This window comes from Tetrao urogallus (genome assembly GCF_951394365.1).
Source record: "Tetrao urogallus genome assembly, chromosome: 27".
Lineage (NCBI taxonomy): Eukaryota > Metazoa > Chordata > Aves > Galliformes > Phasianidae > Tetrao > Tetrao urogallus.
The window spans coordinates 3,190,654-3,215,982 of NC_136840.1; the positions used below are offsets into that span (position 1 = coordinate 3,190,654).

The following is a 25,329-nucleotide window of genomic DNA, read 5'->3' on the forward strand; positions in this document are numbered from 1 at the left end:
AAGATTGATGGGTTGCTTTTCTTCTGCGTTCTGAGCTTCAGAGCTGCTCTCGGCAGGCAGGAATCCGAGGCCAAGATCTCATCACAGGGCTGCTGTGTGCGCAGGGCAACCGGCCCTCGTGGAAGATCCCTGATGTGGATCCTGCCCGTGGGTTTGCATCAGGCCCCCAGTTTTGTTGTGCTCAGGGTGAGAAGAGATGCAAAACCAACCCGAGAACTGCGAAACGAACCTTGCCAGGGTTCAGAAAGAGGCCGGTGCTGTCCCAAATAGGTGAACACAGGGAAAGGGTGTGGGGCTGGAGGCAGCGACGCCACGAGGTGTCTGAGCTGAGGAGCCTTAGCACAGCAGTTCTGTGAACACAGCTCAGCGTTCCTATAAGTGCTCTGGGCTCACAGTTGAGCTCAGTGCTGCTGGCTGGGGTTCCAGCTTGTCGTTGAGCCTCGGTACAGCATGAAGTGTGGGAGAGAACATGGACCGAAGGGCCTGGGTTGCCGCAGGAGCTGCGGCTGTACCAGCATCCCACCTGAACCCCAGGCTCGCAGTGCTCTGCCAAAGGCAGCAGGGGAGGTTTGGGAGCCCAGGGCTGCCTGCTGTGACTCAGCACCTCAACGCCGACTCGCTGCTTCTCCTTCCACTGCTGTCCCCGTGTCCCCAGCAGCCCGTCCTGCATCCCCAGCAGCCTGGGGCTGCTCCTGCTGCACGCCCTCAGACCAGAAGCTGGCCGCCTTCTCAGCCGCCCTGCAGAATCTTGCTTTGTAAATCATGTTTTCAGATCCTCCTTGCTCTCAAAAGAGCAAAGAAAACCCAGGGGTTGGTCAGCTGGAATTGCCCTCGGTGCCATTTTACCTTTCTGACCCTTAGCAAAGCCCCGCGTGCCGGAGCCTTTCCGTGCTTCACAGGCTCTGCTGTCTCATGCTTTAGTGCTTATCTGGAGCACGCAGGGCGCTCGCATTGCCTGGTCGTTACACTGAGTGCTGCCTTTTTATCTTGCCTGAAGGAGAGGCGTTGCTGAGGTGCTCCCTGCCTCCTTGCTGCCCCAGCGTCGCCGTGCAGGAGTGAAGCTGGCTTCATTGCTGTCCCTTTGGTGGGGAGGATGATGGTTTACCGTGGGCACGCAGAATGAAAGCTCCGCACGTGGAGCCTTGGCTCGCTCTTGGCGTCGCCCTCCCAGGCTTTGCTGTTTCTCTGTGTGCCACCTCTGCAGCTCTGCTTTTGGGGACAGTGTGCGAAAGAAGCATGGAGCGAACATCAGCTGGAGGTCTGGGCTGCTGGGATGCTCAGGACGGCTCACGCAGCGCCACAGGAGATGGGATGAGTGGCAGCAGCTGGCGTGGACACGGACTCTCCACGGAGCTGCTGGATAACTGGGGGCAGCTCTCCTACATCTGTCACTTTTCACCTGAAAGCTGTGCTGCAGTGGCTGCAGCATCCCCTGACGGCGGCCCTGACTCCTGGGTGACCTGAGGAGGTTCTGCTGGAGCCCTGTGAGAGCTGTGCGGCTCTGATGCAGTGAAGGCGGCGGGTTCTGCACATGGGCTGGCTCAGGTCCCAGCCAGGCTGAACAAAAGCCATCGGGCAGTGCTGCTGAGCCCCACAGCAGGGAGACCTGAAGTCTGTTGGAGCTGCGAGGGCCATTGCGAGGAAGCTCTGTGCCTGAGCTCGAGGAATTCCTGCAGGGGGTGCAAAACTGGGCAGAAAGAGCTCTTAAAGGGACGAGTGCTTCTTGCCAGAGGTGTCACACGCTCTCTAGAGCCCTTTTCCACTACTGGCAGTGGATCCTTACAACGCAGTGCCTGGGGAGCCCTCTGCCAGCCACGGGTTTGCCAGAAAGCAGTGAAGTTGCACCCAGGACTCATCTGCTGGGTTTGAGTTCCTTGCCCTGCCTCCTTAGCAGGAGTAACAAAGGCTGCGGGGTCCTGCCTTCTCTCGCTGCAGGGGACCCCACCTGCAGGACTTACCAGCAGATGCGTTCATTACCTGGGAAAGGGCAACCAGGGTCCCTCCTTGGGTCTCTTGTGATGCTGTGTCATCTGGTGGCCTTGGCAGCATCAAAAGCTTTGTGTGAAGTTGCTGCAGTTGTGCATGAGGAGCGTTGGGCTGTGCACTGACCATGGCACAGATGTGGTTTTGACGTGAGGATGTGTCCAGGAATAAAGCAAGCAGCCGATGCTGTCCTGCTGTGCAAGCAGCCCTACAGCAGTGGGAAACACCTGCTTGTCAATCCAGCAGGAAGAACCTGAGGGAGTATTGATGTCCATCCATGGAGCTGCTTTTTAGCTGGGACGCCTTGGGGGAAAACCATCTGCCTGGCTCAGGGTGAATATTCCCCAACTGTTTGAGCACAGCCTGCCTGGTGCTTTTATTTCCCTTCACAGAGGCAGCCGTCGCATCGTTGGTTCTCTTGTGCTTCAGGTAGTCTGGCATGCAGTGCTGAAGGCTTCCTCTCAGTCCTCCCAGCATCCTGGGGTGCTGAGATCTGTCACCCTGCCCCGCAAAGGGAATCCGAACAGAGATGGGGGGGTCGCCGCTGCTTGGCACAGAAACAGCTGTGACAGTGCTTTCAGTAAACTGCAAAACCTCATTTCTCATCTATTTTTCCTCTCTGTTCCAGAGCCTAGCCCAGCTAGAGAACCTGTGCAAGCAGCTGTATGAGACCACAGACACTGCGACACGGCTGCAGGCAGAGAAGGCCCTGGTTGAGTTCACCAACAGTCCCGACTGCCTGAGCAAGTGCCAGCTGCTTCTAGAAAGAGGGAGTGTATGTAAAGCACAAACACCTCCAGCGGGTCTCAGTCTTCTGGACGTGGATGGGGCTGCTGGCCCCGGGTTCTGCTCTGCGCTGTCTGTCTTGCACACGCGGCGTGCTTGTGTGTCTGTCTTGATTTGTAGGCATCCTCTGCCAAGGAAAGCGTTGGCGCGCTGACGGCAGGCGCTGCAGCAGAATCAGCTGCACGTAGCTGTCAGCTCTTGGTGGGCTTTGCTGCGTTGTTTGCAGGCTGCCACCCAGCCGTGCCAAGCTTCAAATGGAAGGTGTTACAAGGGCAGCGGGGGGGATGGTGTGTGCACAGAGGTTCAGAGGAAGTAAAACCAATATCTGAAACCCGGATTGCCAGCAGGCAGCTAGCTTAGCATCCAGCACTGCCGCTTGATGCTCCTGTTGTGAAATGTGCTCTCAGTGCCTTGTTTCTCTTCACAGTCGTCCTACTCCCAGCTCCTGGCAGCTACATGCCTTACGAAACTCGTGTCACGCACAAACAACCCGCTACCGTTGGAGCAGCGAATTGATATCCGTGAGTACAGGGCTTGGGTTTGCCGAGTGAACGTGAGAAGTTGTTGTGCACGCTGTCATCCCCGCCTGGGAGGCCCTGTGCAGCCTCCTGCGCCTCACACTGAGGCGTGGGGTGGAAAGCAAGGATTGTCTTGCATGGAGTCTCCTGGTGGAGCTCCAGGTTGAAGTTGGAGGGCTGAGGAGATGGAGGGGATTGGTGACTGTGAGGCTCGTGAATGAATCCTGGAAACGTTCCCTTTGGACCTTAACATACACATATAAAATGTGTAAATGAATATAAAATACACCTGAACACACACATGCTATTTCCCCTTCGGAGGGCACGCTTTCCAAAGTGAATTTTTTCTGGCTCTCTGGAATATCAGGCAGTGTTTCCTAAGGGAGCAGCCGTTGTGTCGCAGCGCTCTTCCCTGGATTGTGGCTGATGCTTCCTTTCCTCCAGGGAAGGGCTCCGAATCTGCTTTCCTTTGTAGAAGTGATGCAATAAACGATCGTCCCTGAGATCTCAGGAACCTTTCCAGCTTCTCTCCCTCCTCACACGTGCGCACAGAGGATGGGATTTAATCTGGTGCCACACAGCGAGGTGCCTTTGGGGGAGGAGCTCACGCCTGGCTGCCTGCTTTCCAGATCTGTCCCACAGCTCTCACGCCTCGAAGGCACAAACAAAACCCACCTTTTTATCCAACCCACTGCTGTGCTCATCTTAGGGTTGATTTTTTTATTTCCTTTACCTGCTTTCACAAGGATACTTTGATCCTAACACAGCGGCACCATCTCGCCTCCAGCTGCCGTGTTTTTGTCTCAAACCTCTTCTCTGTGTTCCAGGAAACTATGTGCTCAACTACCTTGCCACCAGGCCGAAGCTGGCCACGTTTGTCACACAAGCACTGATCCAGCTGTATGCCAGGATCACTAAGTTGGGCTGGTTTGACTGTCAGAAGGATGAATATGTCTTCAGGAACGTGATCACAGATGTCACAAGGTTCTTGCAGGTCAGAATTTAAGATGAATGCACGTCTTGTGGGATTTGAAAGTCTCTGCGTTGGCTCTGCGTTGCTCTGCAGCTCTGTTTGGTCTTTCATTTGATTTGCATTTGTTGACTGAACACACGAGGAGTGACTCCAAGGCTTAAAAGCTAAAAAATCGACCTGCTCTGCCAGCTGTCCTCATTTAATCTTGATAGCAGGGAGGTTTCCCAGTGCCTTCTGTATAGATAGTGTGCAAACATTGAGCTGATGGGCAACAGGTGGCTCCCATAAAGAAGTGGTGAAGTCCCAGACCAAAACGTGCCTGGATTTGTGTCGCAGGTGAGTTTGGTCTTGGAAGTTGGAAGAGATCAGGGCAGTTTGAGCAGGATGTGCTGACCAAGGTGTGGAGCCAGGGGAGGAAGCATCGCAGGTTAGCTACAGAACAGGAGCTGGGGCAAAGGAGCAATGCAGGTCACTTCTCTGGAGCCATCTCTGAGTGGGCTGCTGTTTCTAGTCAAGAGGCAGCTGTAGCAGGCTCCTTTCACAACAGGGCCCCTGTGGGCAGTCTGCAGTGCAACCAGAGGCCAAAAAGGCTGTGAAGAATGGGCTCCCTTCCCTGGGAGATGGGCCGTGGGGCTGCTGCTCCTGTTATTCCAGGCCTGCAGCTCAGAAAGAAGAATTCTGTTCCCATAGTTGCCACCTGACAGCTCTGGAGCCGCCCTGATGTCACAATGTCTGCACAGCTGCTGTTAAAACCAAGGGAACTGGTTTAAAAATAAACCATCGTCGTCACCAATCTTCTCAGGGTTGGGGTATGAAACAAACGCGGGGATTAAGCTGCTAAATAAAAGGAGCCTGTTATTTACGAGCTCACATCACCACGTTCCTCATCAAACCTTGCTCATAAGATCAAGTCGTTCCTAACTGCATTTAAATTCTCATCTGCTGCTGCTCCCAGGCTTCTTCCCAGTCGTAATAATCCAGGGATAAAGCAGCTGTAGAGAAAGATGTCTAGAAGTCTTCCAAGCAGAAAGACCTGTGAGTGGCAGTGATGTTTGCTGAAAGCAGCCCAGCAGTAACTCCTTTCCCTGTCCCCTCCTTCCTCAGGATAGTGTAGAGCACTGCATCATAGGAGTGACAATCCTGTCCCAACTAACTAATGAAATTAATCAAGTAAGTGCTACAGCCTTCCTCAGTGAAGTAAGTGTCCAATTTTCTCATTCATATTGCTGTGTCCTGCCGTGTCTGTGCCTTGGTGGGGGTTTTTGGTTGTCTTTCTGGGGGTTGTTTTTTCCTCGTTGGTGTGGGGAGCATTGTGTAGCGGGTGGGATTTTTTTTCTTTCCTTGTTTGTTTCTCACCCAGTCCCATAGCTGGGCCGTAAGATGCTGTTTCCTCCTGGCCTGAGGAGCTGTGTTGTTTCACTGGCATCTTCCATCTTCTCATACTTCCATGTAACCTTTTGAGATCAGAAAGGAGGGAGCAGCGAATCCAGGCCCAGAGCATCGGGACATCGCTGCCAGCTCCCCTGGTCAGACCCTGTGCGTTGTTAACAGCTCGGTTCTTGTGCCAGGAGAGACAAAACAAAGAGGGTCTGTCAGGTTGTGGAGGCTTTTAAAGCAGCCTGGTCACTCAGTGCTGGATTTTGGCCCCTTCCCAAACAGTTCAGGTTCACTGGGGTTAAGGAGTGCTGTGGCTTTGCTTGGTGCTGTCTTGCATCGCTTCCCTGCCGAGTGGCACAGAGTTTGCCACAGCACCGTTGGTGGCTTCCACTGCCCATAGAACTCAGTGGGTTTTGCTGATTATTTTATTTTTAGTGTCTAACTAAGGAAAACTGTAACTTCTGCTAATGAATGGACTAATCCCAGCACCAGAATGCACTGATCCGTGTGTGGGGTTTGAGAGATGATGACAGGCAGTCTGCAGAACTAGGAATGGTGGAGGTGTTATCCTGGCCAGGTCAAAGCACCAGTTTCTCCTGCTGAAATTAAAGTTCAGCATCTCTGAGCTTCCCGAGCCCTTCTCTGTAACCTGAACAGCATCTGCAACCATTGCAGACCCAAATTCACTTTCTTAAGCCTGGCCAGGTCAGTAAATCCCAACCTGCAGCTCCTCCTGCCTCGCTGCTGCCACAGTTTCCTTGCAGTGACTTCATCTGCACAAAGGAAGGTCCTGCACCTCCTCACACCAGGGATGGAGGGGCTCTGCCTGCCCCCCCAGTCAGCATCCCTGCAGGGCTGCCCTTGTGCACACAGCAGCCATCAGCCACAATCTGGCACCTGTTCCACCTCCCCGCTCCCTACAGATGGATGTAAAAACAAACAGAAAAGCAACGAACTCCGAGTCTGCACTCAGAATTCCCTCCCTAAAACCTGGCGTATCAAATCTGCCTCAGGTTGCTGTGCGTTCCTGCGCTCTGTGCTGGCCCTGCGCAGGGCTGCATCCACTGACTCATCTTGGAATGTCTCAAAGTGCCACTGCTTGCACAACAACCCTTCTGTCCACATTCCCACTCGTCAGAGCGGGGTCAAGCACACAGCAAACAAACAAGCAAAAAAAAAAAATCCCACCTTGTCCTCAAGCTTTTTCTGGTAACTATTTAAACTTCCATTTCTGTTGTGCAAGAGCAGAAATTGCTGAAGCTCTGTTGACTAAAGCTGGTGTTCTAAAAGCTGGCAGCGCAAATGGAATAGAGCGCTTAGGAACTGTGTAGAGGTCTCAGTTTTCATCCTGAAGAGCTGCACGGATTTGCCTGGAGGTGCTGCGTGCCTCCAGGAGCTCTCTGAGTTACACCCCGTGCTAAAGGAGAGGGAAACTCTTGTTTGCTATGAGCAGGGAGGTTTGTAATGGCTGTGGGAAGCCCTGCTGCTCTGCCCATCACCGAGCATCCTGCGCTCAGACGAAGCAGCCTGCAGACTGGCAGTCTGTGCTGCCACGAGCCAATCCAGTTCAGACTGCAGTCACTGAATCGGTGCCTTTGTCACCCCCTGTCCAGCAATCTGTGTTGATCTGCCTCCCAAACCACGCGTCACCTTTTATTCCGATACGATGAGAGATCCAGGCCTGGAGTTTGGGACAGATACACCGAAGTCCAAACTGTGTGCTGCTGGTTAACTCTGCTAGTCTTGTTCCCGTCTGTGCAGGTGCAGGAGGGGATGTTGTAAGTGGCCTTTTAATTGCTAGTAGTTGACCGAGTGTCTGCCCAGCGGCTTCAGGTAGGATCCAGCCCTCAGGGCTGCTTCACAAAGCAGTGCTCGAGTTGTTCCATGATTCCATCCCGTTGCAAATGCCACCTGCAGTCCTGCTTTGGAGGGGGTTCAGATGAACTGGAGCGTAACCCAGGGATCCAGCAGAACGGGGTTGTAGGTGAGGGGTTCCGCTGTGAGCCAGCAGTGCAGAGGAGGGAGCACAGAGGGCAGTGTGTCCCCTGGTGCCGTGCTGGAGGGAGGCCTTGGTGTCCCCAGAGCTGCTGCAGCACTGCTGTGTGTTCTGCTGGCCTCGTGCCACCTCTGCCCGCCGGTTCTAAGCTCTGCTTTTCTCTCTGCCCAGGCTGACACTACTCATCCTCTGACCAAGCACAGGAAAATAGCCTCTTCCTTCCGGGATTCATCTTTATTTGATATTTTCACACTGTCATGCAATTTGCTGAAGCAGGTAAGGAAGCCATCGATTCCTGGGGGCTGCGAGTCGGGGCAGCGGCCTTTGGGCTGACATTCCTGCCAACGCGGATCTCGGAACTCTGTGTGCTCTGTTCTGCTCTTTAGGAAAGCTTCCGCTTGGGTTTCTGTTATCTGTGCAGCAATTGCACAGATTTGAGTGGTTCAGCTTTTATCCTTCCAGCTGAACGACGTGTCGGCGTTGACAAATAGCACAAAGAGCGAAAAGCAGGCTTTATTTTAAAGATGGTTTCAAACCAGCAGTTCTCGTTCTGCCAGTAACAAAGCGGGGATGTGGGAGTGAGTTGAGCTTCTTTTTCTTACCCTGATTTCCAAAGGAAGCACGGCCTGCACACTTACCCTGGTTTTCATTCCTTGTGCGCCCTGAGCAGCTCTGGTAACATCTGAATTCAGCTACTTCTTTCAGCTGAGGATGCATTCGAGTGGGCTTCCTCCACTTCTGTGAAGAGAAGCACCCGGCCGGGTGGCTGAGCTGAGGGTTGGAGCATAGTGCAGCCTTGCTGGTGTTTGTGGAAGGCGTTGAAGCAGGACTGGATTAATCTGAACGCCCAAATCCTTTTGAGAGTAACTGGAGCTACGCTGGGCTGCCAGAAAGCAGCGATCGCGCTTCTGTCAGCATCCATAAAACAGCAGGCAGTTAGGCAGCCCCAGAAGAATCCCCTCATTGTGGAGGGAGTGAAGAAGACATTCCAGCCCTGCTGGCACGGCTCTTGGCAGTGTCAGCACACTGCAGTGTTATTTGCAACGGGCTTAAGCTGGGAGAGGTTTGTTTTGTTTCGAGCACAGAGCAGCGATAGAAAGCAGAGAGAGGCCGGCCTGTCCCTGGAGTGCAGCCCCGAGTGCTGCATTTAAGCTGCAGTGAAGCCACCTCGTGTCTCAGACCCACCGAGTTCTTTGTGCCACTTGAGAGTGTGCGTGTTTGCCAGAGCTCTGCAACTGGAGCAGGGCTGATACAGATCAGCTGTGCAGCACAAGCGAATGCACTCCTTTCCATCTGAGGGCTGGGAGGAGCGACAGGATGCCCTGCTGCCCGGTGCTTGTCAGCACAACGCGTGTTCTTGAGTTTAACCTCAATGAGAGCTTCTGTATCTTGGGAATCTCACGGTAGAATTGCATGCTGGCAGGCCTGGCTGCTTCTCTCCTGTGCAGCACAAAGCAGGTGGCAAAGGAAGCCCTGTGTTTACCCACCTCGTGTGAAGACTGAGTGTAGATGCTGTCTGTGGGGCAGCAGGGCTGGCTGCTCCGTGAGCCCTGTGGCTGCTGCATCCCCATGAAGCTGAGCTGGGCTCCCAGCCTCAGCTGGCACCTCGATTTTCTTACCTATGCTTTTCAAATCCTCCATCTCTTACAGGCTTCTGGGAAGAACCTGAACCTCAATGATGAGAGCCAGCACGGTCTGCTCATGCAGCTTCTAAAGCTCACTCATAATTGCCTGAACTTTGATTTCATCGGCACGTCGACGGATGAGTCCTCAGATGATCTTTGCACTGTGCAGATCCCAACCAGTTGGAGATCAGGTAATCCTGCTGGGGGAAGAGGCCTGGATGGAGGCGTACCAGCTGGAGGTCTGGGTGACTTGAGGAAGCCTTTCTGCGCTTCTGCTGGTCCCCGCAGTGCCAGACGTAGAGGCCAATTCAAGAAACAGTCAATTATTGAAGGGGAAAAAAAAAAAAGCTATAAATGACAAGTCAGCTTGTCACCTGTTCTTCACACCCTTCCTCTTCTCACCAGGCATTTTGCAGGCAGTCCCTCTGGCTGCTTTCTTAAAATATTACCCTGTAGTTTTGTCCCAGCGCCACAGAGCAGCTGCTTTATTTCTGGAAAAGCCAGAAAGCAAGTTATGTAAAAATGTAAAATCCTTTGGAGCCGTTCTTCAGAGCGCAGTGCCCTGTGTGACAGCACACAGCTCGTCTCGATTTGGCCACACAGGCCTTAGGTGTCTGGAAAGCAGTGGCTGGAGCTGTTGCCAATCCAGCGTTCTGTTCTGTTTCAGCATTCTTGGATTCTTCGACCCTTCAGCTGTTTTTTGATCTTTATCATTCCATCCCTCCTTCGTTTTCTCCTCTGGTAAGTGGGGTGTTGGTGTTCCTTACAGACTCCACAACCACAAGGGGTCTGTAGGGCTCATCTGGGATCCTTGCTGTCGGTTGAAGGTCCCAGAAGGACCTCAGGAATTGCTTTGGTGGCGCTGCTGGGCGATTCCTGACCCCCCTCACAGGGCATTCGCTGCAGCAGCTGCACCTTTGGAATCGATTCGCAGTGAGATTCCAGGGGTTTGAGTTGAGGGTGACTGCATTGCTCCTTCTGGTGTTCTGACCCCTCCTTTCTGCTCATCCCTGTCCGTTCAGGTGTTGTCCTGTTTAGTGCAGATTGCCTCTGTACGCAGATCCCTCTTCAACAATGCGGAACGAGCGAAGTTTCTGTCTCATCTCGTTGATGGAGTCAAGCGAATACTGGAAAACCCCCAGGTGAGAGTTTGAGCGCAGGCACTGGGATTCTCTGCTCCCTCTGCTTCAAGTTCCTTCTGCAGCAATGCTTTCTAATGCACACATCCCACCTTTGGCGCTGGGGACAGTGGGGCGACGTTGTGCCGCTCCGTTCCATCTCTGCCTCTTCCCCTTGCTGAGCTGTTCCTCAGTTCTTTTCTTTTCCCCTCTCAGAGTTTATCAGACCCAAACAACTACCACGAGTTCTGCCGGTTGCTGGCCCGATTGAAAAGCAATTACCAGCTGGGGGAGCTGGTGAAGGTGGAGAACTACCCCGAGGTCATCCGACTCATTGCCAACTTCACCGTGACCAGCCTGCAGGTACGAGGTGCTTCACCTGCTTCACCTGCCCTCGCTGGCTGTTGCACTTCCTGTGCTGCAGAAGTCAAAACAAGCGGATAAAATAATCACAGCTCACTGATTTCCTTTCCTTTCTGCTGGCTCTTCAGCACTGGGAGTTTGCACCAAACAGTGTTCACTATCTGCTGAGCTTGTGGCAGCGCCTGGCGGCGTCGGTGCCCTACGTGAAAGCCACCGAGCCTCACATGCTGGAAACGTACACACCTGAAGTCACAAAGGCGTACATCACGTCCAGACTGGAATCTGTGCACATCATACTGAGGTATGAAAAGCAGAGAGGTGGCTGCAGGCACCGGGATCTGGCACAGGAGGCTCTGGTGCTTCTGTCCCGAGTTTTCTTTTAGGAGCAGATGTGGCTGCAGGAAGTCCTGCGGGTCACCAGAGGGTTTTTGGGGGAAGCTGACCTTAATCTCACCTTCTGTCTGCTATTATGCTGTGTTAAACATGCATCTTCTAAGCTTTTCTTGTTCCTTTAGACCTCATCACTCCCGTGTTTGAGGTCGATCCGGGTGGTTTCAGAGGTGCTCTCACCCACCCAAATGGCACAATGCCATTTGCACTCTGAATTCCCCTCCTAACACAGAGGGAGAAGCGTATAAAAAGTGATTCTGTGAATTTTCCATCTGCTGTAGGATGGCACAAATCATGCCTGAAAGCCTCCCCTTTACTTTGAATGGGAAGGCAGCCTGGAGGACCCTGCTGCGGTGCCTTTATGTGCCTGGGATGAGTTACACCTTGTGTTTGTATGGCAGGCATAGAAAAGTAATCTGTGAACGAAGGGGAGGCAGATCAGCTTATCCCTCCTGAGGTACCTGAGGAAGCACGGGTGGAACAGCAGATCTATGATTTAATTTTGGTGTTGGCAGTGCAGTGCTGAGGTTGATGCAGTTAGAGAGAAAGGAAACTGAAGCACGAGGAAAGATGGAAAGCTTGATGTAATAAAGACAGCCAGACAGAGGAGTTGTTGGCACTCAGCTAACCATCTGTAAGCAGAAAGGTGTAAGGAGAGCTTGCTCATCCCAGCTCCTCGGGGTCCCCGCACCCGAACCACTCTTGTTTTGCTGATTTATGGCTGCAGCAGCCTTCAGATCACCAGATCAGTCGGTGCAGCTCTGTCACAACAGAGGCCTCGCTCACCGCAGCTCCTGCGCCCAGGCCAAGCACCTCCATAGGCTCATCGTCCAGGTTGGGCCGCCGCTGCCTTTTCAGCCCTTATCTGAGCTGCTCTCTCGCCGTGCAGGGATGGTCTGGAGGATCCCCTGGATGACACCGGCCTGGTGCAGCAGCAGCTGGATCAGCTCTCCACCATCGGCCGGTGTGAGTATGAGAAGACGTGCGCTCTGCTCGTGCAGCTCTTTGACCAGTCGGCCCAGTCCTACCAGGAGCTGCTGCAAAGCGCCACCGCCAGCCCCATGGACGTTGCTGTGCAGGAAGGTGAGCTGTGGGAGAGCAGCGCTGCCAGCAGCCTGCAGTCCTGCTGAAATCCACACAGGGCGGCCAGATTTTGCACGTGTTTCCCTTGGGGAGGCGTTCTGTGGTACGGAATATTCTTGGCTGTGGGCAGACGTTGCCAACACGCACAGCAGTGCTTGCTGGAGGTGTTGCTGTCCTGTAATTTGACTGCACACCTTTTTGGGGCAACGATTTCATCCATCTGTCTCACAGAGGTGGGTTTTAAGGATGTTCTCTGATCCACGTGATGGGTGATGTGATACTGCTCTGTCTTTTGTGGGAGGGAGGGTGAGCAGCATTCATCTGAACAACTCTGCCTGGGCAGCAGTTGGCTGGGATGAATAACTGGGAGAAAGCTGCAAACCTCTGTCTGAAGGGGAGTCTGTCTGCAGCACAGGGTGCTCTGCCATTCTTTGGTGTAGGAATCCTTCAACATCAGCCACAGAAAAAGCAGCACCTTTTTGGAGAGGCGGGTACGGCTGTGTTTCGCCCCTTTCTCTACAACACAGCTGGCTTGCAGGCCCTCCTTGCAGAAATCGGGCACATCAGCACGAGTTTAGAGACCACAGCTTCCTTCCGAAGCAGTATTTGATCTCTTGCAGTGCCACTGTGTGGGCAGAGCTCAGTGATGCTGATCTCTCCAGCAGACACATGGATTTTGACAGGATAAGTGCTGCCTGCTGGCGCTGCACGTGTTTAAATAACACAGGATGCGCTTTTACGAGGCAGTGACTTTCTGCTAAGGAATAGCTTGAAATAACAAACATCTTCCAGGCAGACCTGGCATCCTTCATTCCCTCCCTCGTCAAGACGTGCTTGTTCTGGGCAGCTGTACTGCTGGTATACTTGGCACTAAAACAGACAGAGAATCCCATCTTTGCCATCCTGAAGTGCAGGGCTCCTCACTTCCTGCCTGTGATGTGAGGCGCCTGGTTCTGATGTCCTCTGTTGGTTGCAGGGCGCCTGACGTGGCTCGTCTACATCATCGGGGCAGTGATTGGTGGTAGGGTCTCATTTGCCAGCACAGATGAGCAGGATGCAATGGACGGCGAGCTGGTCTGTCGGTAGGGATGCTGACTGTTTTCTAGCTGCTCCACTCTTCAAGTCTGTCCAAGAAGTGCTGTCACGAAGCTGTCACCATGTTCTTCCCCTCTCTTTGCTGAGCAGAACGGTGTGGGATTGGCCGTCCTGAAAGAAGGGATTGGCAGCTCAGATTTCTGCTGAGGCTTGGCTAAATTGGGAGGGCTGGGTTGTAAGGAAGAGGGTGAGAGGGGAAGAGCATGAAAGAGGGCAGTTCATCCTAGAATCATAGAATCATAGAATCACCAAGGTTGGAAAAGACCTAAGAGATCATCCAGTCCAACCGTTCACCTATTCCCAATAGCTCCCACTAAACCATGTCCCTCAGCACAACATCCAGCCTTTCCTTGAACACCCCCAGGCTCGGTGATTCCACCACCTCCCTGGGCATCCATTGCAGTGCCTGACCACCCTTTCTGAAAAGTAATACTTCCTCATGTCCAGCCTGAATCTCCCCTGCCGTAGCTTGAAGCCGTTCCCTCTGCTCCTATCACTGATGACACGAGAGAAGAGGCCGACCCCCAGCTCACTACAGCCTCCCTTCAGGAAGTTATAGAGAGCAACGAGGTCTCCCCTGAGCCTCCTCTTCTCCAGGCTGAACATTCCCAGCTCCTTCAGCCTCTCCTCATATGGCCTGTGTTCCAGACCCCTCACCAGCTTTGTTGGTCCTGGGCTTAAATGCCTGCGTTGAAGTAGAACTAAATGAATGACGGTTCTCTGAGGTGGGGGGGGGGGGGGGGAAATCTCTTGTTTAAAAACCCAAAGTGGGTTTTGTGCTGGATACACTGCAGGTGTTGTAGCCCTTCTGCACGTGTTTAAGGCTTTGTGTTGTCCTCTAATGCCTGATGGATCTGGGGGATGGTAAACCCTCCACAGTGCAACCACTTGTTGGATGGGAGAATTACAAACAGCCCTGAGCCACACTGAATGCCTTGCAGTTCAGAGCTAATTGCTGAGCTCTGGAAGGGTGGGAAGAGGGAGCTCACCTGGCCAGGTGTGGAAGCTGGTCTGTTGGAGAGCCAAGGCTGATAAATTACACCAAGCATTGGCTTCCCAAGTAGTTACTGAAGGGGAAATGGTGAGACCTCATGTGTATGACAGTCACTCTCAGTGCCAGCGTGTGTGCTAGGTGTTGATAAGAACCCGTGCTTTGTGGCACTGGCTGGGATGTCACTTCTGCCCCCTGTTTGCTGCACTGTGTCACCCTGCAGTCCCAGCCCTGGTTGCCCTGCACGCAGCTTCCCACAGGGCTCACAACAGAAGCCAGGTGGAGTGTGACTGAGAGGGAAGAAGCAGTGCTTAACAGGCTGGATCCGTCCCTGGAGAAGTGGTGCTACAGCACCTGAAACTCCCTGCTTTAGCAAGTTAAATCCAGGGCCTGCCATCCCTGTTGGAAGGGACGTGGAGGCCTTACAGTGGCCTTGCACAGAAAAGCAATGCATGCCAGTCGGTCTTGTTGTCATTTTAGTTAACTGCTGACCCAAAGCAGCAATGCAGAAAGTAAAAAGCGCTGCTGGAAGCAGCCCTGGGTGCCTGAAGCCCCTCAGCGCTCCTGCATCCAGCAGCAGTGACCTCTGTTTCCCCCCTCCTTGCAGGGTGCTGCAGCTGATGAACCTGACGGACTCACGGCTGGCACAGGCTGGCAATGAGAAGTTGGAGCTTGCCATGCTGAGCTTCTTTGAGCAGTTCCGGAAGATCTATATTGGAGATCAGGTGCAGAAGTCTTCCAAGGTAATCTCCTTTGTGTCTTTTGCCATGCCAAGGGCAGTCGTAGCTTCACTTCTTGGGATGAAAGCAGGTGGCACTTAGGAGACTTGCCTGCTCTGGATCTGCGTTAACGCTTCAAACCCTGAGCTGCTCTGTGTGCGTGGGGAAGGAGGCAGAAATGATGACAGCAGCCTTAAGCTTGAGCTCTGGGTTCGGTTTTATCCACCAGCTTCCTTCTGTGACTTCACAGAGGCCCTTAAGGCTCCGTACACGTGAAAGTCACTTGATACAACACCCAGCAGGAAGCCAAGCCGTATCTGTGCCTGGTTTCCTCAGCTCTGAAGCGAAGTGAATAGCCATTAATTACAAGGCAGTGGTAGATGGACCGGACTCTCGGTGCCTTGGTGCATCTTGACAGGCAGAAGAGAACTCTCAGAACACAAGGACCTTGTTTCAGAGCCGGGTTCTCTGCCAGCAGCCTGTGGCTGCGAAGGGAGGACAAATGGAAATGAAGTGATCCTGGATCGCTCGTTGCTTGATGGGCACTTTCTGAGTCGGTGTTGTCTTTCCCTCCAGCTGTACCGCCGTCTCTCAGAGGTCCTGGGGCTGAACGATGAGACCATGGTCCTGAGCGTCTTCATAGGGAAAATGTAAGTGTTCCTGACTGCAGGCAGCGGAGGTTCCAGGGCTTGTTGGAAGGTGTAACCAGGAAGACTGGAATGTGAGGGAGTGCTGTTGTCTAAAACCAGTAACATCTGGCTACTTGAGAGAATTACAGGCTGTGATCAAGGGCTGACTGAAACGATTGATTGATGCACCGTGGATTGTAGCCTGGGCTTTGGAGACACAACAGTAACCCGTACACCAGGATGACGGATTCTTTTTTCAGTGCCTGCTCAGCGAAACCACTCAGAGAGGGGGACGTTGGCAACCAGCAGCCACGGAAAGCTCTGTGGGGAGGGCGCTGCTCCTTCAGAGCCATTTGTGCTGGTCGGTGCCAGGGTAGCGCAGGTCCTTTCCCTAAAGCTCTTCCACTCCAGCGCTCAGCTCTCTGGACCCAGCCTGTCTCTGGCTGTGCTCTGGTAGCATTCCCAAGCACCTCCCCAGCTCCAGGCCGAATCCCAGTGCCGTGCGCCTGGGGCTGTGCAGCAGCTGGCTCCGAGCTCCCTTGGCTTCTGTAGCATCGCCCCCTCGTTAGGTGCACGGGCCTTTGCCCGCCCTCACGCGCCTGAGCTGCGCCTTGTCGAGGGGTGAAGTGGCTCTCCTGGAAAAGAAGCAAGGGCTACTAGAATTCTGCAGCTGACAGTGGATGGTGCAGGTGCAGAATTGCATACGTCTGCATGTAGTCACTGCCGCAGAATTCTCTTACCCTTGCTGCAGAAACCAGCCCTGGAGTGCCACAGAATTCCAAGGGCCTGGGTATGGGCCAGTGTAGCTTGGGACCCAAGTAGTGAAGATTATCTGAAGGATAATTTTCTAGTCAACCAAATGTAAGTACAGTGATTTTATACCAATATTTCGTGGCTTGTAATGTCTGTGGTTTTGGTGGAGGGTGGAGCTGCCGATGTCGGGTGACTTTGGACCAGAAAAATCCTCTGCGCAGCCAAGGGGAGGCCGAGCAAAGCCCTCTGACCTGTGCTGTTGTCCTCTCCCCTAGCATCACCAACCTGAAGTACTGGGGTCGGTGTGAGCCCATCACCTCCAAGACGCTGCAGCTGCTCAACGACCTCTCCATCGGATATCCTTTTCCGAAGAGCTGTGGGTGCAGGACAGAGGGCAGAGCAGCCAGGTGCTCGGCTGGAACAGCGGCGCTCTGCGTCTCCCAGATGGCCAAACTGCTTCACCTCGTGGCTGCTGAGAAGATGGCGAGTGCAGGTGCTTCAGCGCCGCGTTATTGGGCTGCTGAGGTGTAACCGAAGGCTTTGGCACCATCCCTGTCCAACTTGGGATCATTTGCAGCTCACCGTCCACGGTGTTGATTTGTTCTCGGTCGTGGTCTGCTCGATGCCCTCCTATTTGTTCTTCCTGATAGAGTTTAGAAGCAAATCCCTTCAGCTCTCTGCAGCAGAGGCGTGTGCAGCTTGGTGAGGGCTGCTCTCGAGACAGATGGGAGAGAACCTACAGTGCAGTTAATAAAACAGACCCAAGCCTTCCCCCAGTCTCGCCCTAGAAAGCGCTTTGCAGGCATTGCAGGTGGTTCTGCTGCGTGCAGCTTCCTTAACCCCCACCTTACGTACAGCAGCGTCAGAAAGCTGGTGAAGCTGAGCGCTGTGCAGTTCATGCTGAACAATCACACGGTAAGCATCTCACCACCAACTCCTCCGTCTGCCCTCTGGAGCTCAGGTAACCCCCAATTTTAGCACTTGGACTCAAAGTTTTCCTCTCTTCCATCGTACTTAAAAATGGGATCTCTTTGTCCGCCCTGCAATTTGGAGGGGCTGTAATTACACGGTGCCTTCCATCCCACAAGGGCTAACGTGGGGCTGTTTTACTCTGCACCAAAAGACAGCTGTGTGCAGCGGGAGGCAGTCAGCACCGCAGCCATGCAGACAGAAGGGCAGCAGCACTGCTTACAGAAGTTAAAGCCAATTTCAATGCCCCAGCTTTCACGGCGAAAGCGCTGATTCGGAGGAAGCTCTGGGGTAGCAGCGCTGCTCCTCACTGCCCTGGGATGCTGATTGGAAATCCAGATTGTCACAGTGAGCAGCAGAGTGCAGAGGATTTCTGCCTCTCCTCTCCGATGCGTGGCCGTTCGATGCTGCAGCCGTGGGAGCCGTGTCCACTGACCGGCTGAACGGGGCGCTTTGTTCCTCCGGCTGGGGGCTGTTTTACAGGCAGAGCTCTGGTCCGGGAGCTGCATTTGGTTTGGCTCCGTAGGGCTGCTGCTTTCCCACGTGTGAAGGCAGAGCAAGCGAGGATGTGGCAGCAGGGACTGCTTTTGTACACGGGACGCCTGAAGGAGCCCCACGAGGAAGGGGGCAGATGGCCGCTGTGCTGTGGAGGCAGAGCAAGGCTTCCTCTTGGCTCCGGGGCAGTTCCCGGATGGAGAGCGGCAGTGCAGGGATCTGCTGGCAGCCAGGAGGGCTGGGTGGGCAGCGCAGCTCCCTGCAACCTGCCGGCACGGCGCGTGTTGCCCTCTGCTGGTGCTCTGACATCCCGCACAGCTTCCTCGGCGTTGCTGCCCGGGTTCAGCGTTAGGCAGGAGAACGAGGAACCCAGGAGCCTCCTCCAGCAGCTGGTTCTCCTTTAACCTGCCTCTTCTGTTTGCAGAGTGAGCACTTTTCCTTCCTGGGCATTAACAATCAGTCCAACCTGACTGACATGAGATGTCGGACTACGTTCTACACGGCACTCGGGCGTCTTCTCATGGTGGATTTAGGTACCTGGGGCTTTGTCTGGGATGCAGAGCTAAGCAGTAACTGTGTGGTTTGGATGCTGGCCCCGCGCTGCGCTGAGCCCTGCTATTTAGAGAGCAGTGAGCTCCTCCAGAAAGGATGCCAGGATGGGAAAAGCTAAATGGGGAGTGAGAAAGGAAGGGAAAGAAGCTGGAGACCGGGACCGAGTTGTTCCTTTGTCCTGGGATGGCAGGGTTCGCTCTGAGCCTGTCCTGTAGGTTGGATGTTGGCAGTGATGGAGCACCTGCCTGGCAGCACAGGGCCTCCCTGCCTCCGGCTGCGTGGGTGACCAGAGTCTGCTTGGCTCAGAGAGGCAGACCTGCAGGGATGGGCAGTCTGTTTCCTCCCGATTTCTGTCTCATTTCAGGAGAAGATGAGGATCAGTACGAGCAGTTCATGCTTCCCCTGACAGCTGCCTTTGAGACTGTGGCACAGATGTTCAGCACAAATACCTTCAACGAACAAGAGGCAAAAGTAAGTTGGTGCAACCTTGCCTGCTGTTCTGTGCCCCCCTCTGATAAGACAGGTTTGTGGCTGGGGCGATGGGTGCTTTCCTGCCGTTACGTGGAGAAGCAGGGATGTCCTGTGTGCTCCTCCAGGTCGAGGTGCAGTTCATAATTAAAGGTGTGAGGCTTATCAGGCAGCTGGGAGCAAAATACCCCAGCGCTGTCGCTACCCAAACTCAGCTTAAAGGAGCTTTCTGGCACTTCAGAGGACAAACTGTCCGACCTGGATGGGCAGCAGCCCTGGGAACGCGCTGCTGCTGGGGTGGGAGAAAGGGAGGCAGCTGTGGGCTGGTGGAGTGGAGGGCCCGGATCCTTTTAACGTGGTTTTCTTTTGCAACGCAGAGAACTTTGGTTGGTTTGGTGAGAGACTTGAGGGGAATCGCCTTTGCCTTCAACGCCAAGACCAGCTTCATGATGCTGTTTGAGTGGATGTATCCTTCCACGCGTTGTCTGTGGAGCTCTGACTGCATCCCAATGCCCTGCTCTTCCTGCTAAACTCAGGCTGGGGTTTCTCTTGGCTTCTGTATGGCCCGGTGTCTGCAGGCCCTCAGACAGCTCTGACTTGCTCTGTCTGCAGCCACGTCAACACAGACATCAGCTCAGAGCTGAACTGTTGGGCTTTTTCCAAACGGGCTTCCAGAGATTTGACCTGGAAAGCACAAAGGCTCTTAATGGGCCTCGTGCATCCCAGCACCAACGAAAGCTTTCCTTGTGCTCACTGGGCATCTGCACTCCAAATGTCCCTCGGGTGCTGAAGGTCCGCTGCCTGTTTCACTCTGTTTTGTCCAAAGCCCTTTTGGTTCTGGTTTGTGCTGTTAAAAGGAGTGGGCACGCAATTCCTTCCGTGCACCTGCAAGGTTTTTCTCTCCTCTCACCTGTAAGGTAAAGCAGACACCAGCAAGCAGCGCCAGCTCTGCTTAGCCTTGTCCACAAGGACGCAGCGCACAAAACGAGGCTTTTGGTATAGAAACGGGGACCTTTCTTTTTCACACGAAGCAACGAAGCTCCTTAGCTCTCACCTCCCAGCTACCCATCCTACATGCCAATCCTACAGCGGGCCATTGAGCTCTGGTACCACGACCCAGCCTGCACGACGCCTGTGCTCAAACTGATGGCTGAGCTGGTGCATAACAGGTAGGAACCCCAGCGGCCGCAGGCTGCCAGAGATGGGTGCCCATCTGCTGCTTCAGGGCTGTTGACAGCCCTGTTTGCTTTGCTTTGCTCATACCACCAAGAGTGGGAAGGGGGGAAAACCTCAGCGGGGGGAGGACGGCTGATAGCTCATAGACAGCAGTCGTGGCTCAGCGAGACCAAGAGAAACCCGACGAAGCGCTGAGGTTCTGAGCGTGTGTCTGTAAGGAAGCAGGAGAGCTGTGAGGATTGGCAAAAGCTGCCCTTAAATTCCGCCTGGCAGCAGCTGATGGCTTCTGCTTCGAACCACGAGCTCCCTGCCAGCGCTGAGGGACCTCTGACGCCATTCAGATCGTTCACAGCCTGTCTGCTGTAGCAGTGGAAGGCTGCCAGGGTGCTGCTCGGCCTGCGGCCAGCTGAACGCAGCCCTGTAGGAAGGGAGCATCGTCGCAGCCGAGTGGAAAGGACAGAAGGTTCAGACGTGGTCATTGCAGGGCTCTTGAGAATCCCTACAGTCACACTGACCACAGCCGAAGGGCGTCTTTGTGCCAGGACAAACCTTCCTGGAAAAGTCACTCGTTTATTTCAGAGGTGACCTGAACAGCTCACTGCGCTTCAGTTTGGAGATCTATTCACTGCAGGGCTAGAAATGCCAAGCTGTGAACTTTTGGTCGCGTTATGAATAGGAGCCAGTCAGCAGCGCTGCCTTCCAAGATGCTCGCTGTGTTTGTGTACAGCAGCCTGGCGACCGTCGCCACGGCAGGATTTCCACCCTCAGCCTCATCGTGTCCCTGACGTCTGCAGCACGTAGGGCCCCTTCTTCTGCGAGCAGAGCCTGGCTGGCCCTGGGTGCCCACAGCCTGCTGGTGCTGAGCAGCAGAAGTCAAGCAGAGCAGAGGTGCTCAGGGAGGAGCGTGGCTCTGCAGCGTGAGCTTCTTTCCATTCCCGCCTACGGCTCAGCTTCAGTTTCTCTGCTGTCTTTTAGGTCCCAACGGCTGCAGTTTGACGTGTCCTCGCCGAATGGCATCCTGCTCTTCAGAGAGACCAGTAAAATGATAACTACGTACGGTGCGTGCCCAGGGGCTGCAGGCAGCTCGGCCTGCCCAGCTCCTCTGCATGGGGAGGGGGGGCTGGGGGCAGCGCTGGGATGCAGGGAGCTGCTGCTGCTTCCAGTGCTGGGTAGTGGGGCTCATCCACTGGGAAAACATGGAAGAAAGTGACAGCAGTGAGCAGGAAGCCTGGCTGAGCCCCTCGTGGTTGTGCAAGCTGACAAGGGCAGGCCTGCAAAGCAAGTGGAAGGCAGCCCTGTGCTCACGCATCCTGTTTCCGCAGCAGAGCTGCGCGCAGCCGTTCTGAGCAGAGCCCTGCCTTCAGCTCAGTCCTGAACTGTTGGCTGGAAATCAATCTGCTGGTGGCGCCTCGGGGTTCTGCCTTTTTCTTGTTGCTGTTTCGCCTTCGCCCTGGGGCAGAAGGGGATCGAATGCGGTGGCTGAAACACTGAGTCCTGTGCCGTGCTCCCACAGGAAATCGAATCCTAACGCTGGGGGAGGTCCCGAAGGATCAAGTCTACGCCTTGAAGCTGAAGGGCATTTCCATCTGCTTCTCCATGCTGAAGGCCGCGCTGAGCGGCAGCTACGTCAACTTCGGGGTGTTCCGTCTGTACGGGGACGACGCACTGGACAACGCCTTGCAAACTTTTATCAAGCTCCTGCTCTCCATCCCTCACAGCGACCTCCTGGTGAGCAGGCAGCCGCGACGAGCAGCGTCAGCACGCAGATTGTGCAGGAAAGCAATACTTGAATCACGGGGACGAGCAAACTCGTCCCAGAAGCCCAGTTTGGCACAGCAGGAAATTGCAGCTCCTGCACCGTGTGGCTGCAGGTCCTGCGGGAGGGCAGGCGCTGCGCTGAGGGCCGCCCGCTGCTCCTCCCCCAGCAGGGCACGCTCCAAACCTCAGCAGAACAATTCCCAAAGCCCGTTGCTTCTCTTCCTTGCAGCGAAGGGTTTTTCCTCCCTGCGGGCAGAGATTGGCACCTGGTCTCTGTGTCCGCCACCATCAGCACTTACGGTGCCACCATCAGCACTTACGGTGCCACCATCAGCACTTACGGTGCCACCTGCTTGCTGAAGGCTTCCACCTTTGCTCCCGTGCAACAATCCGTTTGGTGGCAGAGCTTTGAGGCTCCCAGCACGGCCCTGCTGCTCCAAACAGTGAGGAGGGACGGCAGCCCATCGCTCGCCGTCTCACTCGCAGCAGCAATTTGAAAGGAGCTGCCCTGGGTTCTGTGGGCAGACAGGAGAGCTGCCCTGCTCTGGGTTTTTTGTGGCACCGACTGCAGGAAGAATCACCAGCGCGGGGCTGCTGGGCCTGGAGCTGCCGGGTGGGTTTGGAGGTGAGGCAGACGGCTGCTGTCCCTGCAGCCCCAGCTTTGGCAGCAGGCAGCAAATGCTCCCCTTCAGAAGGGAAAGATGTTCAGATAGAGCAGCGTTGGGAGCTGGCTGTGTTGGTGGAGCCTGTTTGGAGGGCGGGCGGTGGGAGAGAAGGGAGAAAACGTTGTTGGCCCATCGGTTACGCTGCAGGAAAGCTTTGTTCTCTTTTCCAGGAGCTGCAGTGAGCAGTTTTGAGGTGATAAACGGGTGGGTTGGGTGTGCAGCTCTGCAGAGGGTCTCTGCTGGGTTGCAGGGAGGCCAGGAGGCCTGAGGCGTCCCTCTCTCTCCCTGCAGGACTATCCCAAGCTCAGCCAGTCGTACTATTCCTTGCTGGAAGTTCTGACCCAGGACCACATGAACTTTATAGCCAGTCTGGAGCCTCACGTAATCATGTATATTCTCTCTTCCATTTCAGAAGGCCTCACTGCACTGGGTAACTACCTCTGCTCTCTGTCGTTCACCTTGTAGGGCTTTGGTTTGGGAGTGGGGAAAAGATCCTGGCTGCTATTTGGAGCTGATGTAGGTTGGCTGGGGAGGGGGGGGCCGATGGCTGTGGGTGCTTCTCACCTCCCAGAGCAATGGCAGCGTTTCCCTGGGTCCTGCCCAGCTGTGTGTGAGCAGCATCCCAACCTCTGCCTCATTCCTCTTCCTGCAGACACCATGGTTTGCACGGGCTGCTGCTCCTGTTTGGACCACATAGTCACCTATCTCTTCAAGCAGCTGTCTCGCAGCACCAAGAAGAGGACCACGCCTCTGACCCAGGAGAGCGACCGCTTTCTGCACATCATGCAGCAGCACCCCGAGATGATCCAGCAGGTGAGAACGGCCCTCAGCCCCCCCTGAGCCCCGGCTGCTCCTGCTGTGAGCTCCTGCCGCGCCGCCCCGGGTTTAAACTGAGACAGAGGCAATTTTGCCCACCGCAGCTCCTTCCTGCGCCTCATCGAATGGCAGGGCTGCTTCAGAGCCACGGTTGGGGCTGTGGTTCTCCCCGTGCAAGGGAGGATTCTCCTTGTGGTGCTGGAAGCGAAGCCGAGCGACGCGCAGCCAAGCGCAGAGCGCTGCTTTCGCACACCTTTCATCACCTTGGAGCAGGGCAGGGTGCTCTGTGTGCTCACAGCAGGCCTGCAGTGTCCCCGTGTTGCCCCAGGCCGTGCTCAGAGCTCACAGAACCAACCTGTGCTCCTCTGTGCCTCCAGCCGCCCGCTGCTCCCCCCACCATTTCCCACCCTCGGGTGCCAATGTCAGCACAGCCCCACCGAAGGCAGGGCGCCTTGCGCCATCCTTGCTAGGAGCTCAAGTGGAGCTGAAGCTGTTGGGGCCAGAAGCTGCTTTTCAAGGGTAAAAGAGAATCTTCCGAAGCAGCTCGCTCAAATGCTGGCTTTAATTCCTCCTGCTTCATAACGAGGCCACGAAGCACAAAGCTGTGCAGGCTGCAGGAGGATCCCAGAGCTGTCTGTGCATGGAGGCACTTGTTAAGATGAGAGGATCCTGCTCTGGTCCGGCTGGGAGCAGGGCTGGGCTGGAAGGATCTCAGCTCCGTTTTCCTCTTGCAGATGCTGTCAACTGTGCTGAATATCATCATCTTTGAAGACTGCAGGAACCAGTGGTCCATGTCGCGGCCTCTGCTCGGCCTGATTCTGCTCAACGAGAAGGTAATGAGCTCAACAGAAGGCGACGCTGCGCTGCTGGCCTGGGAGTGGGGGGGGGGGGGGGGGGAGTCAGGACCGGGCGCTAATTACCCTCATTTTTAATGAATTCCTCATCTCTGAGGGCACCAGAGGAGCCGTGAGGCTTCCTGTCTGCAGCCCAGAGCTGAGCTGGCCGGGCTCTGGAAGTTAACCCAGCCTTTCAAAGTTAACCCAGCCTTTCAAAGTTAACCCAGTCTTTCCATAGCAGCTGACCCAGCCTTTGGAAGCTCACCCAGCCTTTCTGTGGCAGCTCACCCAGCCTTTAGAAGTTAACCCAGCCTTTCCAAGCTCACCCAGCCTTTCTCTGGCAGCTCACCCAGCATTTGGAAGTTAACCCACCCTTTCCATAGGAGCTCACCCAGCCTTTTAAAGTTAACCCAGCCTTTGGAAGTTACCCCAGCCTTTCCAAGCTCACCCAGCCTTTCCCTAGCAGCTGACCTGGCCTTTCAGTGTTAACCCAGCCTTTCCCTAGCAGCTCACCCAGCCTTTGCATAGCAACTGACCCAGCCTTTCCAAGCTCACCCAGCCTTCCAAAGTTAACCCAGCCTTTCTGTGGCAGCTCACCCAGCCTTTGGAAGTTAACCCAGCCTTTCAAAGTTAACCCACCCTTCGCACAGCAGCTCACCCAGCCTTTCAAAGTTAACCCAGCCTTTCTAAGCTGACCCAGCCTTTCCCTGGAAGCTAAGCCAGCCTTTCCAAGCTCACCCAGCCTTTGGAAGTTAACCCAGCCTTCGCATAGCAGCTCACCCAGCCTTCCAAAGTTAACCCAGTCATTCCAAGCTCACCCAGCCTTTCCTTGGCAGCTGACCCAGCCTTTCAAAGTTAACCCAGCCTTTCTCCCCCCCCCCAGTACTTCTCCGACCTGAGGAACAGCATCGTGAACAGCCAGCCCCCGGAGAAGCAGCAGGCCATGCACCTCTGCTTCGAGAACCTGATGGAAGGCATCGAGCGCAACCTCCTCACCAAGAACAGGGACAGGTGGGTGCCGGCACGGGGCCGGGGGGGGAGGGAAGGAGGGGAGGGGGGGAGGCCAAGGAGCCCCAAGGAAACGCCGTGCCTCTCCTTCAGGTTCACGCAGAACCTGTCGGCCTTCAGACGGGAGGTGAACGACTCCATGAAGAACTCCACCTACGGGGTCAACAGCAACGACATGATGAGCTGA

General features: G+C 54.9%; 1 protein-coding gene across 1 annotated transcript; it reads left to right on the forward strand.

Moving 5' to 3' along the window:
- Positions 1-450: 450 nt before the first annotated feature.
- Positions 451-25,329, forward strand: XPO7 (exportin 7; the record flags this gene model as incomplete). Its single annotated transcript, XM_079547525.1, is given in 29 exon segments — positions 451-687; positions 690-755; positions 2,612-2,758; positions 3,197-3,290; positions 4,115-4,281; positions 5,365-5,457; positions 7,805-7,909; positions 9,284-9,449; positions 9,926-9,999; positions 10,281-10,400; positions 10,593-10,739; positions 10,868-11,040; positions 12,019-12,212; positions 13,189-13,294; positions 14,906-15,041; positions 15,594-15,667; positions 16,675-16,779; positions 17,257-17,314; positions 18,288-18,396; positions 18,780-18,886; positions 19,261-19,349; positions 19,945-20,052; positions 21,035-21,117; positions 21,573-21,787; positions 22,774-22,912; positions 23,135-23,295; positions 24,033-24,131; positions 25,018-25,145; positions 25,236-25,329. Coding segments are annotated over 29 exon segments (3,594 nt in total).